This window comes from Helianthus annuus, chromosome 8 (genome assembly GCF_002127325.2).
Source record: "Helianthus annuus cultivar XRQ/B chromosome 8, HanXRQr2.0-SUNRISE, whole genome shotgun sequence".
Lineage (NCBI taxonomy): Eukaryota > Viridiplantae > Streptophyta > Magnoliopsida > Asterales > Asteraceae > Helianthus > Helianthus annuus.
In genome coordinates this window covers 83,450,622-83,464,712 of record NC_035440.2, presented here as the reverse complement: position 1 = coordinate 83,464,712, position 14,091 = coordinate 83,450,622, and the positions used below count along the sequence as shown (strand labels likewise).

At 41.2% G+C, this 14,091-nt stretch overlaps 2 protein-coding genes and 1 long non-coding RNA gene across 3 annotated transcripts; 2 read left to right on the top strand and 1 right to left on the bottom strand.

The window, feature by feature from the left end:
• The first annotated feature begins 8,267 nt into the window (after window positions 1-8,267).
• LOC110873213 (exocyst complex component EXO70B1) lies at window positions 8,268-10,649 on the top strand. The gene has a single exon (XM_022122149.2). It carries the CDS (start codon window positions 8,484-8,486, stop codon window positions 10,374-10,376), a length of 1,893 nt encoding a protein of 630 aa, XP_021977841.1. The 5' UTR covers window positions 8,268-8,483; the 3' UTR covers window positions 10,377-10,649.
• A 120-nt stretch (window positions 10,650-10,769) lies between these two features.
• LOC110873214 (GDSL esterase/lipase At2g30310) lies at window positions 10,770-12,994 on the bottom strand. Its single transcript, XM_022122150.2, has 3 exons — window positions 12,382-12,994; window positions 11,548-11,806; window positions 10,770-10,999 (listed from the first exon to the last, which is right to left on the bottom strand). Exons 1-3 carry the CDS (start codon window positions 12,976-12,978, stop codon window positions 10,812-10,814), a joined length of 1,044 nt encoding a protein of 347 aa, XP_021977842.2. The 5' UTR covers window positions 12,979-12,994; the 3' UTR covers window positions 10,770-10,811.
• Window positions 11,330-12,207, top strand: LOC118481263. Its single transcript, XR_004865133.1, has 2 exons — window positions 11,330-11,642; window positions 11,751-12,207. It is a non-coding gene; the product is annotated as an uncharacterized LOC118481263 (long non-coding RNA).
• Window positions 12,995-14,091: the final 1,097 nt, after the last annotated feature.

Sequence of the window (14,091 nt, the reverse complement as noted above, 5' to 3'; positions counted from 1 at the left end):
TTCCTGGACATTTTCTGCACTCATTGGGGGTGCAGGTTCTAGGACTGGGTTTGGAAACTGGGGTACGGGTTCCTGATACTGAGGCATAGGGGCCTGGTACGGGTATGGATTCTCTAAAATTTCCCTAACATATGCATCACTAATGTTGTAGGGATCTTGAGGATCTAACCCTAGGTAAGCTCCTAAGTTGGGCATTGGCACATTTTCCTGTATTGGGTTTTGTTGCACGTAGTCCCTAACATCGTCCCACCAGGGGTCGTAGTTGTTTGGGTCTAGGGGATCTGGTGCAGGTACCCTAGGTATCTCCTCCGGGTTGTAATCAGGCATTTCTATCTCGTTTTCTACTTCCATGGGTTGGTCAGGATTTTGTGGTTGGGGTGCTAGCATTTGTTCCAGGTTTGGGTCAGCAGCAGTGGTTGCTAAAATATGGATATTAGCGATACCCCTATTGAGCATGTCCTGATTATAAGCATCAGTTTCTCTTTTTGCTGCGGCTAACACTCGCTGTTCCTGCAACTTTTTCATTCTTTTCCTACGCTCGTGCGCTCCCCTGCTGAACCATCCCCTCTTTTTATAAGGAAATGGCTCTTCAGACTGAGCCTTAAACACAAAGATTCCTTCTTCTGTGTCAGCAGAATACCCCGAGAGGGCAGGCTGAGAAGAGGAGGTGCCTTCGCTCCTAGGCGAACCAGACAGTTGACGATATGCGTCAGAAGGTCCTTGATCGCTCATACTGCAAAACTAACAAATAGTCAGATAACACATAGCAAGAAATACAATTATACACGTATTTCCATAATTTATTTCCTAACACTTTGAATTTTGATGTCAGCAGAACACTTCTGTGGCTGAATCAGTGGCATAGCTCTGATACCACCTTCTGTCACAACCCCCGGTCCCTAGTTCCCGGGGACGGGCGGTCGTGAGCCAGTTTCGGTGGTATCACATTTATTTATCCAATTTGGCAGCGGAAATTTTCATCAGGACCGTAGTTAGGAAATATTTAATCAGAGTAAACCACCATGTTTTATAACATTAAACATATGGGTAAAACCCAATTTTTCAATACACACATTTCATAGGAATAAATCCTATTTATTTAATAAAAACATCCGTTTTATTTTTAGGTAACTTTATTGCCACTTTTCCAAGCCTCCAGTGCTGTCCAGCTGGCTTCTATTTGGCTTTCACATTTTGTTACCTGAAACGCGTTTTAAAAACATTTTGTCAGTGGGAAATACTGGTGAGTGAATCCCAGTTTAATCAGGTTTAAATAAAATTCACAGTGAACAGTATTGAGGGCGATCCCGCATTACATTTGTTTCCAAGTTATATCAATTATCACCCGTTGGTACTGTCGAAACCCGACTTGTGGAAATGTTACTCCTTAACCAGGTTGTAACTAATTTTGTATACACAACCCCAACATACCCACGATAATTGTATTCTTACAAATACTCAATAACTGTTATTCGCATAGAAAAGTCTGTAAGGTTTTGTAAAAACAGTTTACAAAAAGTGGATCAACTCACATTGCTGTTTTAGGTTATTCTTTAGGGTTTCCTGGTGAATATCTATAATTTACACAAATGCACGTGTGTTAGTATAATAACCCATTTTAACATTAGTAATACCCTCCCCGAGACGGCATTCCAACGACTACGTCGGGCAGAACCACGACAGCCGTTACGGAACCCTAGATCAATCGAGCAGCGTATCTAATACGTCTCCAGGGGTTATAATACTTACATCGTAGCAGAACCTCGCTATTTTAGGGGGTATAATGCCCGGGTATAGTAACGCCACTACAGAAAATTAAGAAAGAAAGAAAGAAGTTGAGCGAGACGGACTGAAGGCCGTTGCCTTCTATTTATAGGGCTGAAATCGCACTTTCTCGCGGCCCGCGTGAAGAACAGGCCAAGCTTACGCGGCCCGCGTCAACGCGTAGCTTGGCTGGGTCAGCGTATAGGTCCGCCACGATGATGACACGTGTCATCACCGGGCTGCGCCACCATTTGAGACACTCGCGGCCCGCGTTAACTTAATGGAATCTCTTATGCGGCCCGCGTCAACTAAAGAATTCAGCGGAGTCCGGTTACACCTTCATACGGCCCGCGTTAAGTTGAGGTGAGGTCCTACGCGGCCCGCCTCAGCTTAATTTTTAGTGTTTTTAATTTATTTAACATGTTATATCGTATTTTGGGCTTGGTTTTCACATACGGGGTGCATATAAAGACATATTGGGATGTTTTTAGGATATATTAGGGTGTCAGAAATATTATGAGGGTGTCGGTTTTACCGAGGGTTGTTATAATTTGTGTTTAGAACCTCTATGTTATCAAAGTAAAGTCGTGCTTCGTAATAACTTATTTACTTGGTTAAATTGTTGGTAATTAATTCCATACTAGTTTATAAGGTGGTCAGTGGCAGATCTACAAAATTTTCGTAGCGGTAACGTTTTATAAAAAAACGGTAACGAAATTAAAAAAAGGTCAAATTTTTTCGAAATTTACACTATTTCCGGAGCGCCAAGCGGTAACGGAGGCTACCCCTTCCCCTAATATAGGTCCGCCCCTGAAGGTGGTAAAGTCAAGGGTACCAAAGTTTATGAATTATTACTTATTACAAGTCATTTATATCAACCATTTTTTTCTATTACATCGCCATCCTAAGGTGTTGCTAAATGGGTGGATCTTATCAACGTCCATGGATGATAAATCATAGATTGAACCGCCGAATCGGGAAAAAAATGGGTGCTGGCATATAGCTTTGTATCGGCTAAGTTCACAAGTTGAAGATAAACGGACTCGAGCCGCTGAAGGGTAAACGTCCGCCTCTTAGATCCTCCTACTGACTTTACCATAGAGCCCAAGTATATTTTGAACTAAATCTATGGTTTGCCCTATTTCTACAAATGTTTACATCGGATAAAAATATTTAAAAAAGTTTTAAATAATGTTTTGCATAAAATTAACATTTCTTTGAGTATAAAAATGATAATACAGGCCTAAACAAATCGAGTTGAGTTAGCCTAAGCTCGAGCTCAACTCGTTTATTACATATAACTTAATTTAAATTTAAATTATTTAGTTACATTAATTTTTTTTATCATTATATAAATTTTCATTCCAATTATCAGGGCAAATTACATAAGGATAGCAGGTAGACGAGCAACAAACTGTGCCGCCATCCCTTTCTGAATAGAAAACCCTAATCTACTAAAATAAAGTCTCGCCCGTGAGGGGTCGAAAAGTTGATGTGGACCACACGCTGAACTCTAGATAAGAACCGAACTGCCTCTGGCGCCAAGGAGCCGAACGTGTCAAACGCCAGGGGAACAAAGGCATGCTGATTATCCTCACAAGCTTTCGTGTGCTTTTCCACCTTCTTCGACTCTACTTTCAGTACCGCTTGCCCCGCTACAAACCCATTTTCCCGGAACCCGGCTAGGGGGGATACACCTGTGAGATCGACACAAGCATGTTTCCCGCCCTCCCAACCAAAAACTAGCACGTCAGCCCGACGTAGGGTGGATCTCCCCTCCGACGGGTCTGTAAGAAAATTAACCGGTGCCTCTTTCTTTGCCGAGATCCCTGCTCGTCTGAGAATATCTATTAACGCGTCTCGAACAAAGTCATGGCGATACTTAAACCCCGTCAACTTTCTATAGTGTAACGCATGCTCCCCGTATTTATCCAGGTATGCTTTACGGCAGACTGGGCAAGTTTCATTATTCGGGAACATAGGGATCATCAACGGTACTTAAGGATTGACCGGTACTCCACCGCTGACATACGTTGACCCAAACCTTTAATAAGAATAACAGTTAAGAAATCTTGAGCGTGAGGCCTCTGTAGGCATTCAATGACGGCTTTCTGGCGGGGGGACAAATGAAAATCTTCTCCCAAACTTTGTGCGATTCGACAACAAAGGGCATTCGCCAAAGTTTTCTGTGGCTTTTTGGGGGCGGTGTCCTTGTTAGACAAACCGCCGAGATCAAAGTCAGGTAGAGATTCATGCAAGCGTTCCAAGACGCTGGCATAATCCGGATCAATGTTAGCAACCCCGCTGTTACGTAAGATGTGGTCCTGCAACTCCCAAGATTGAGACCTGTAAGCCACAAAGGCATAGGCAGCCACATCCCGGGCCGAGAGAAGGCCCAACCCACCAAGCCGCATTGGCAAGGTCGCGATCCGCCACTGTAGTTCACCAAAAAAAGGACCCCCACATATGACAATATCTTCTATTGCCTCCCGAAGACCTTTATCAAAACATGAAACAACATCATCCACAAAGGGGGGCTGGCAAGTTCGCAAACCAAATAACAACTTTGCAACCCCCATACAAGACCTAAGTAAAAGAAGTTCGCTTTGAGGATCCCACAACAAGGGAAGGTGTCCCATAATGTCAACAGCACGCGTTGCCCTCTTAGCCGCTAGACCGCTAATAAAACTGGCATCACGGCTGACTGCCCCTCCTAGCAGTTTGACACCTCTCTCCGGCCTCCCAATTTCACTAGGGAAAAGCCCGGGCAGGACCTTCACCCCGTTACATGTCGGCCAAAATACTTCAGTTTTTCTAATATTAAGTCATAGCCCCAAGGCTGGACCCCTCCGAACCGATGATGTCGAGAGCTTTAGCAACCTTAACAGCGTCCCCGATAATCGTCCCGTCATCCAAGTACCATGCATGGAAGGGGAGTTTACAGTTTTCCTGCACCTGAAGCACTAAGGGGTGTAAGGCTAGGGCAAATAGCAAAGGTCCCAAGGGATCCCCTTGCCGCACCCCCGTGAATGCCCCGATGCGGTCATTCCCCACGTATAGTCGAGCAGGCTGAGCATACAGAAATTGAACCCACGAGAATATGGAGGGGCAGTGGCGATGGACCTCGCGAAGCAAAACCGAACGGTCAACTAAGTTGAAAGCGTTGGAAAAATCAACCGTAAGCATGGCCAGTGAGCCATCTGAATGAAAAGAAGTAAGGAACATGTTAGCGCTTTGCAGCACCGCCTCCGCCCCATTGGGGACCCCCACCCCAAATTGGTAGTCCCCCAAGTATTTAACAGCTTATTTCCCAACTTTCTTCATGGCTACTTTGGAGACTAATCTTCTCCAAATTGCCCCCACAGCAATGGGGCGAATTCCATTACCAGGCTTCAACAAATGGGTTAGGGGCGCCGAAGCAACAAAATCCGCGAGCACCTTAGGACATAACCCCTCTAGCGAAAGGTTTACTAACTCAGTGATGGAAGTAAGCAGTCCCGAGGCAGTCGCCGACCCCTCGCCGCTAAGAGCGTCCAACAGGTGTTGGGCTCGGAGGCCATCTCGCCCACAAGATGTGCCTTTCGGGAAAGATTTCACACACCTGTGGACGCAGTCTTCATTCACGGATAACGCAGGTTGGGAAAGAGGGGTTGAAGGGAGGTTCGGGGGTGGCGCGAAGGGATGTTTGTCGATAAGGGCTTGCATGGTAGATTCCCCCGGGGAGCAACCCCATTAGAACACAACACCTTAACTGCAGCAGTGAAGTGACCATCACTCACTTTCCTGAGACATTGCTTGATGTTGGGGCTAACCTCCTCAGTTATCTCCCGTTGTGCCCCCCCCCATGCACGACCTCTTCTCCACTATCGGCAAGGAGGGAAGCAAAATACTATCACATTGCAAGGACTTTCGATTACCTGACCTTCTCCCTTGCTTGGAAGACGGTTTAACCACCTTAAGGGTACAACGGGGTAAGAGTAAGAGTTTGACCCAACTTTCAACAGTCCCAGGGGAAGCTACTACTTTATGGATGTCACCTGTCAAAGCTTGTGCAAATGCCAAACGACAGGTTGGGGGGATGATTTTAACAGTTCGAACCGGAAGGGAGAAAACACGTTCAAGTAGAGCGACATCTCTCGTCACTCCCTGCGGGGTCCTAAGCTCAAAAACCATCACAGGATCTTGGGGCCTTGGGATCCCCACGACAAAATCCTCATCAGACCCGGATTTTCTAGAGAACGTGAAAACACCATCAGGATGATGACACCCCCTACTAAGTGCGTGTGTCTTCATGCACCTCCCACACAACCAATATCCAAAAACTCGCAAGGTTTCCCCAACATTTGAAAACAATTCTAAATCCTTAGAAAGTGCATCTTGAAGGGATTCTTTACGATCATCTTTAAAATGAAATTGCTGAAAATGCGCGATCAATCTGTTATACCCAGAAGACCTAGGCTTGCCGTCTTTACACTCGTGGAAGTTCCTGAAGGGGCATAACCACACTCCATTGGACGAGGTGGAGCCAACATCCCCTTTAGAGGCACTGGATACCATGCTCCTACCCTTGGCAGAGCCCATTGGAAACAATCAAAACCAAGAAGTGATAACAAGTCCTCCGTCTCGAGGTGAGGAGGAGGCCAGGTATCAACCCACCCAAGAAACGAAAGAGAGGGAAGCAACCTACAATTGCTCACTCTCCCAGACACTCCACCAAGAAAGAGCTAAGTCATGAGTGCGCCACTTGCGGCAGATCCCAATTTAAACTTAAACAAGAATTAATCACCCAACAGCCCTAAAATATTTCCCTTTTGCTCCAACAAATTGCAGCCAAAATTTCCCCCAAATTTCAAAGAAATTAATCAACCAAACAAACGAAGAGTTATTACCCCAAATTTCTCTTAAATATAAACGATCTATATAATGTTACACTGCAACTTCAATAGCGAGTAGTGAACAGGCATTCTATCGAACACGTTGTGCGCATCCCCAACAAATTAACAATTGATCTGTTGGGTGTAAATAAAAAAGGGGAATTTGATCAAGTTTACCTGCAGATTGGTTACATTGATTTCTGGTACAGAAAAGAATGTTGTTTAAACCATCTGACTATATGTAGGAGTGTGATGAAGGTGTAGAAAGAAGACTGGATCCTCGCCTTTGACTGAATTCATGCTTTTTTATTTTTTGAAAGGAGACTCAATTTGAGCTTTTAACATGCTGATCTGAAGTAGATCACGAGAAGACGAACTCATTTACACCATCATATTAAAAATCGATATCATTTTTTCTTCTAGAAATATTGAGATGGTCATGGCCACAACTTTATTGATTTGAAAAGGTCCTAACATCCGATGTCTTCACATGTTTTTGATAACATTCAATGTTGTTGTTGTAATCATTTACTAAAAACAGTAACTATAACGGTATTGACTAAACCAAACTCTATATCGTAAGAAAATTTCAAATCTAGCCAACGATGACACGCCTAGTTAACAACTCGCCCATATCCAATTTTTTATGAAGTATACATAATTGAAGAAATTATATGTTAAAATTTTGTATGATTACTTAATTATTTATAACTTTAGACCACTCACATGGGAATCTCCATCTCCATCTCAATATTTAAAATGTAGAGTATTTTTTATCTATTTGCTTTTTCATATAAATTTGAAGAATGAGATGCGGTTATATACTTGTTAACGAACTGAACGTTCAGTGAATCTTTCATGAATTGTGTTATGGAAAGTTCGTTTATTTAATAAATGAACGGACATGAACAACATTTTTAGTCATTTAACTAAATCAACGAACATAAACACATGTCCAATTTGTTCATTTACATTTGTGAACGTCTCTGTTCGTTCATTTATTTACGCTTTTCATGTTCATTTGTTTAAATTTTAATACAAAAGTTCAACACACATATGTGCGCGCACACGCGTGTGTGTTTATGTGTCATATTTTTATTACAAAGGTTCATTTATATTTGTTTAAAAATTAATACAAAAGTTAAACACACACATGTATATTGTGTATGTATGTTTGATATTATTAATATAAAGATTTATATATATTTGTTCATATATGTTCGTTTATGCATTCATTTATGTTTGTTCATATAAATTATTGAAGTGTTAATTAGAATGTTAAAACCGAACATTAAAGAAGACGAACATGTTTATTTTTTTAACGAACGAACATGAACAAGAAAATTCGTTCATTTCCTCGTCTATATTCATGTTCAATTAAAATTAAACGAAAAAAAACTAACATAAACATACTCTATTCGTATTCGTTCAATTCATTTACAATCCTAAAAATAACTTTTTTAAGAATATAAACAAAACCTATACAAATTAGAGATCTTTTAGAATATAAACAAAACCTATACTATAGTGGCAAAGAATCCAAGGAAATGTTAGTTAACCAATGAATTTAATAATTTAAATACTCAAAGTAACCAATCTAATAATATTATCAACTGTCACCTCTTCTTCTTCCCCATCACCCCCCCCCCCCCCCCTCTCTTTGTTTATTGTTATTACTATTCTATCAGTTATTCACAGAATCCGCGTCTTCTATGAACTTTCCCGTGATCTCATCAATCTCTCTTCAATTCTCACCAACATAAACCACCTCAATCCCAATTTACAACCCCTAATTTCACCAAAACCCTAACTCAATCACTCAATCCACCAAATTCACCTTCAACAATGGCGGAAAACGGTGAAGAAAAGCTAATCGCCGTCGCACGTCACATCGCCAAAACCCTAGGTCACACCGACAACGCCATGGCCGACGATATCCTCCAAATCTTCTCAAACTTCGACGGTAGATTACGCGAAAAACTCACCGAAACCCTAGCCGATCCCGACGATTCGAGAACCGGTGTTTCCGTGCTCGATCAAACCCTAAAATCACTCGATCGCCAGATCTCGCGTTACGTCACCGTTGACCATCCGATCTGGTCCGACTCAGCTGACGCGAGTACGTTCCTCGACGCCGTTGACGAGCTGGTTGCTTCGATCCGCGAGTGGACGCCGTTAGCCGCTGATAAAGCCGTCACGGCTTGCCTTGACCGAGCTGAGGATTTGCTTCAACAGTGTATGTTTCGGCTGGAAGAGGAGTTTAAGCTGTTGATGGAACGTAGCGGCGGTGGAGATTCGGTTGATTATGGTGGGAGAGGGAGTGGTGGTTATGTGGAGTCTGATGAAGATGAGGAGAATGAAGGATATGAGGATGTGGAGATTCCGGTGGCGCATCCGGTGTCGGATTATAATATTATTATCGACGCGGTGCCTGCGGGGACGGTTAATGATCTGCACGAGATATCGAAGCGGATGGTGGGGGCGGGGTATGGGAAGGAGTGTTCGATGGCGTATAGTTTGTGTAGGAGGGAGTTTTTGGAAGAGAGTTTGTCTCGGTTAGGGTTTTCGGGTTTGCAGAAGTCGAATGCCGGGGTGAGAGATGATGATGATGAGATTGAGATTGATAAGTGGATTAAAGCGATTAATATGGCGGTTAGAGTGTTTTATCCGAGTGAAAGACGATTGTGTGACCGTGTGTTTGGGTATTCGTCGGCTACGGCTGCTGCGGCGGATCTTTCGTTTATGGAGGCGTGTAGGGTTTCAGTTATGGAGCTGCTTAATTTTGCTAATGGGGTTGCGATGGGGAGTAGGGCGCCGGATAGGTTGTTTAAGATTCTTGATGTTTATGAAGCGGTGAAGGATTTGATGCCGGAAATTGAGGTACTGTTTGCTGATCAGTATTGTTTGTTTATAAGAAATGAAGCTATAGGTGTTTGGAAAAGACTAGGGGAGTCGATTAGAGGTATTTTTATGGAATTAGAGAATTTAATCCGTCGTGATCCGGCTAAAGCTGCGGTTCCTGGTGGCGGTCTGCATCCGATAACGCGTTATGTCATGAATTATCTTCGGGCTGCCTGTTCTCGACCAACCCTAGAACAAGTTTTCGATGAAAATGTTGTACCTCCGGTGGTGGTGGATAGATCTTTATCACCGTCATCTCCATTAGCAGTACAAATGGCTTGGATTATGGAAGTCTTAGAGAGCAATCTAGAGGCAAAATCCAAGATTTACAGGGACCCTGCTTTATCCTCAGTTTTCATGATGAACAATGGAAGGTACATTGTTAAAAAGGTTAAAGATGATGAATTGGGTTCGCTTCTAGGCGATGATTGGGTCAGAAAACACACAGCAAAAGTTAGACAGTATCACGTGAATTACCAAAGAAGTTCATGGAATAAGATACTGAATGCTTTGAAATTAGACAACAATAACTTATCTCCTAATGTCGCTTCAAAGGCCATGAAAGAAAAGCTTAAGCTATTTAATTCTCAATTCGAGGAGATTTGTAGAACTCAATCCACATGGGCTATATTTGATGAGCAGTTGAAAGAGGAACTGAAGCATTCGGTGGGTTCCGCTTTGCTTCCAGCTTATAGAAGTTTTCTTGGCAGGTTTCAAAATATCCAAGATATTGCTAAATACGCTGAGAAATACGTTAAATTCGAGGTTGAAGACGTCGAGGCCCGAATTGATGGTTTGTTTCAAGGAACTGCAGTATCCGGAAGTGGTCGGAAATAAAACGCCATCAAGTAAGCCACCCTTGCTTTCGCTTTTCATTGATACAAGTTCAGTTTTGTATCATACTGTCTTATGTATGCATACTTTTCTAGCGTAGTTTATGTGGATTATGTTTTATGCCATGTAACATTTGTAAAATGTTGGCCATTTGTATGTGGTTAATGTTGATCCATCGATGCCCAGTTATACAAATGTAATGGAAACTAATTCTCTTGCTCTTCAGAAAACCTTATGTTTTGTACTTTCGTTTATGACATATTAGCTTTGTTACAATGAGAAACTAGTTAATTTTGATGATAGACGTATCTGAAACCTGTAAGAAATGGTGCGGGTATGACCACCATTAGACCATATGCAGTTGTCCAGCTAAATAGGTTTAGTAAAACAGATGAATTGATTTATATGCACAAACTAGTGAATAATTTTATGTACTTTCTACAACTTATCAATGATTTCTTTCATAAGGCATTCCGTAACATAACGGTAAGCTTTTTCACTAGGATGAATGCTATCGAAAAACAAATATTCAGACGAGTTCTGACACAATGGAGTGAGTGGGGTGCATATAGGTCCCGCTTCCAACAACCCTGTTCCACAGCAGCCCTTCACGGTTTCAGTAAAACCTGAAACATATACATGGGTCACAAACTATTTAAGCACAGCCGAAAAGGGCCTAATCGAGTTGACTCATGAGCATGCATTTTTTTAAAGTACTATAAATAATCTATAGAGTAAATTACTTTTTGAGTCCCTGTGTTTTAGTGGTTTTAATCACTTGAGTCCAAAATCAAAAAGTTTAACGCCCTGAGTCCCTAGCCATTTATTTTATAACGTTTTGAGTCCAATTTTGTTCATTTTATAACGATTTGAGTCCAAAAAATTGGATTCAAAAGGTTAAAATTTGGACCCAAAAGGACTCAAATGGTTAATGAAAATGCTTATATGGACTCAGGTCGTTAAACTTTTTGCTTTCGGACTCAACTAGTAAAAACCACTAAAACACAGGGACTCAAAAAGTAATTTACCCTAATCTATATGTTAAATAGTTAATTATGAATCATGATTATAAAAAACATTATCTTTACAATAAAAATCTGTATTTTATTAATACAAATTAACTCTTTATAACGAAATGTGTTAAAATTGTCACTTCTACTATATACACACTCACCATGTATTTCTGGACTTCTAATCATGTCCATTATCGGCTTGTATATGTCTACATAGAAGATTCTGCTTCCTTTAAGAGACATCTGTATTTGAAACGTAAGTTCTTTAAGCCTTTTGTTATAGGCTTGAGCTTCCACATTTTGTTGCGATATGCATTTTCTATCTAGTTCTTTAAACTTAGCTGTAATTTGTATTGGTAGACAGCCAATAGGTGGAAGCCCGGCTATTAGCATTGTTCTGCAACCAAGTGTATGAAGCTCCTGCAGTTCATCATACAAGTTTCAGTTTTCACAAACTTTTATACACGTAAATGCACATATATGTATTCACACTATACAGTTAATATCAGTGATATATCACCGATATATCGGTTATCGGTCACCGATATATCGGTATTCACACTGTACAGTTAATATCGGTGATATATCACCGATATATCGGTTATCGGTCACCATGTAAAATATCGGAGTCAAATGTCGGTCAGAATATCGGTACCAGTATTATTGGCGATATTGACCAATATTTGACTGATATATCACCGATTTCCTGATTTCTTCTTATTGATGCTACTAGTGTTTTAAGTCGTAATTAATAATTGTAAGTGCGAAATGTTAGTGTTTTAAGTCTTAATCAGTTCCTACTTTCTACAATTGTTAGTGTTTTTCAAGTTGCAAAAGCTTAATTTGTTAGTGGTAGGAGAGTATACTGAATTGTTGGTGTTAAATTGCTATATATATATAAATCCCACCGCGATAACCGATATCTCATATTTTGGTCCTTGACCGATATCCGATTTTTTACCGCATTAACTGCATAAATTCACACACGCACACACCTTAACAAAGTCGTGAAGTCTTTCTAGGATGAATTCTTGGTAGTTGTAAATGTTGAACTCGGCTTGCCTTGTTGGAACATCATAAAAATTGAAGATAAAGTCGTTAGTACCCGCGCTAACAGCAACCAACGCACGATTTATAATCCTCCGCGCTTCTTTTTCCCCAACAATCTTCTTCAATCTCTCGCTATAACTCTTGAAATATTCAACTTGCTTAGACATCGGTAAAACTCTAGTGATAGCAGTAGTGAGGGTATCATAACCAGTTCCAGCTGATGCAAAACTGACACCTGTAACTAGCTCATAGGTGGAAAGACCGGGGTATAGGAATGGTGGAATCGACTCTTTTACCCCTAACATAGACGCCAAGAAATCGACGGTTAACTTTCCGTTTGAAAACCGGCCCGTTGGAAAGTGGGCTGGGAAGTCTTTTCCGTAAGGGTAATGGTTAGCTTTAACGGCTGTCGTTATGTAGTTGTTATTACCCGTATCGACCGTTGAATCACCGAATATGAGAATAGCAGGAAACGTGGTAATGGTTTCGCCATTACTTTTAACCGGTGATAACAACAGGAATAGAAAACAAAGATGAAACATTTGTGTTGGTAAAATATTTTGAAAATGAAAACTTTTCATTTGTAAATGAAGCTCAAGAACATGGTTTTATAGGGGTTGTTTGCTTAGTTGCAAAGTGATAGTATTTAATGTTTTGGAGTAGAAGTAAAACAGTGGAAAACCTAAAGGTAAGATGACTGATGATGATGAGTCATGATTCTGTGACCTGCAAAACCTTGAAGAAAGAGGAATCATCCCTTTCATAGGCATAAATGATGCTTTATTGACTTGTACGTTCGTATAAAAATGACCATGTTGCCATAATGACTTGTACCTTGTTTCGGTTTTGTGTGTTAAGCAGATATCCTCCACATGGGTCTTGCTGTTGTGAACTCTGCAAGATGTGTTCGCCTTCCATTATCACATTTAATTTTGACATTAAGTGACTGGTTTTCTGTTGGACCTAAATTGTACCAATTATTAGAATATATTAAACACACATTTTTTGGGTTTCGGGTCGATCCCTTAAGTAATCTGATGTAAACAATTGTCGTTGGCTTGGTCTAAGAACGCATGAGCTGCTCCTAGGCGTTTAGGTTCCAAAAGTTGAGGTCCAAAGCGTGCGCATCACGTTGCTAGGTGTTGGTTTGGTCTCTCTTATATATTTTACATATTAGCCTTCTATGTATCGTAACTTTGACCCGAGAGTACATGAAGTGCGAGCTCAAGTCCTTGATGTGTTTTGCTAATGCCTCACCCTTCATGTGCGCCTTTTAAAACCAAGGTGGTTGGAGGGAGGCGGTCTTGGTCCAATTGAATGGACATGGTTTGACCCAGAAATACATGAGGTGCCATCTCAAGTACTTGATGTGTTTTGCTAAGCGCTTCGCGCTTCATACGCGCCTAGTAAAATCAAGGTGGTTGGAGGGGGAAGTCTTGGTTCGGTTGAATGGACATGGTGTCATGGTTGTATAGAACAAGTAGAAAATTGTGATGGTGGTGATGGAGAGGGGTGGTGATTCTTGGTGTGGGTGGCTTCATTTAGACTAAGGCAACATATAAATGATATTATACATACAGAGGTTCTTTTTCAGATTAAAAGTTATAAAAAGCATTTAAGGACCATATGTAATTAAGTATAATTTAACAAAAGGG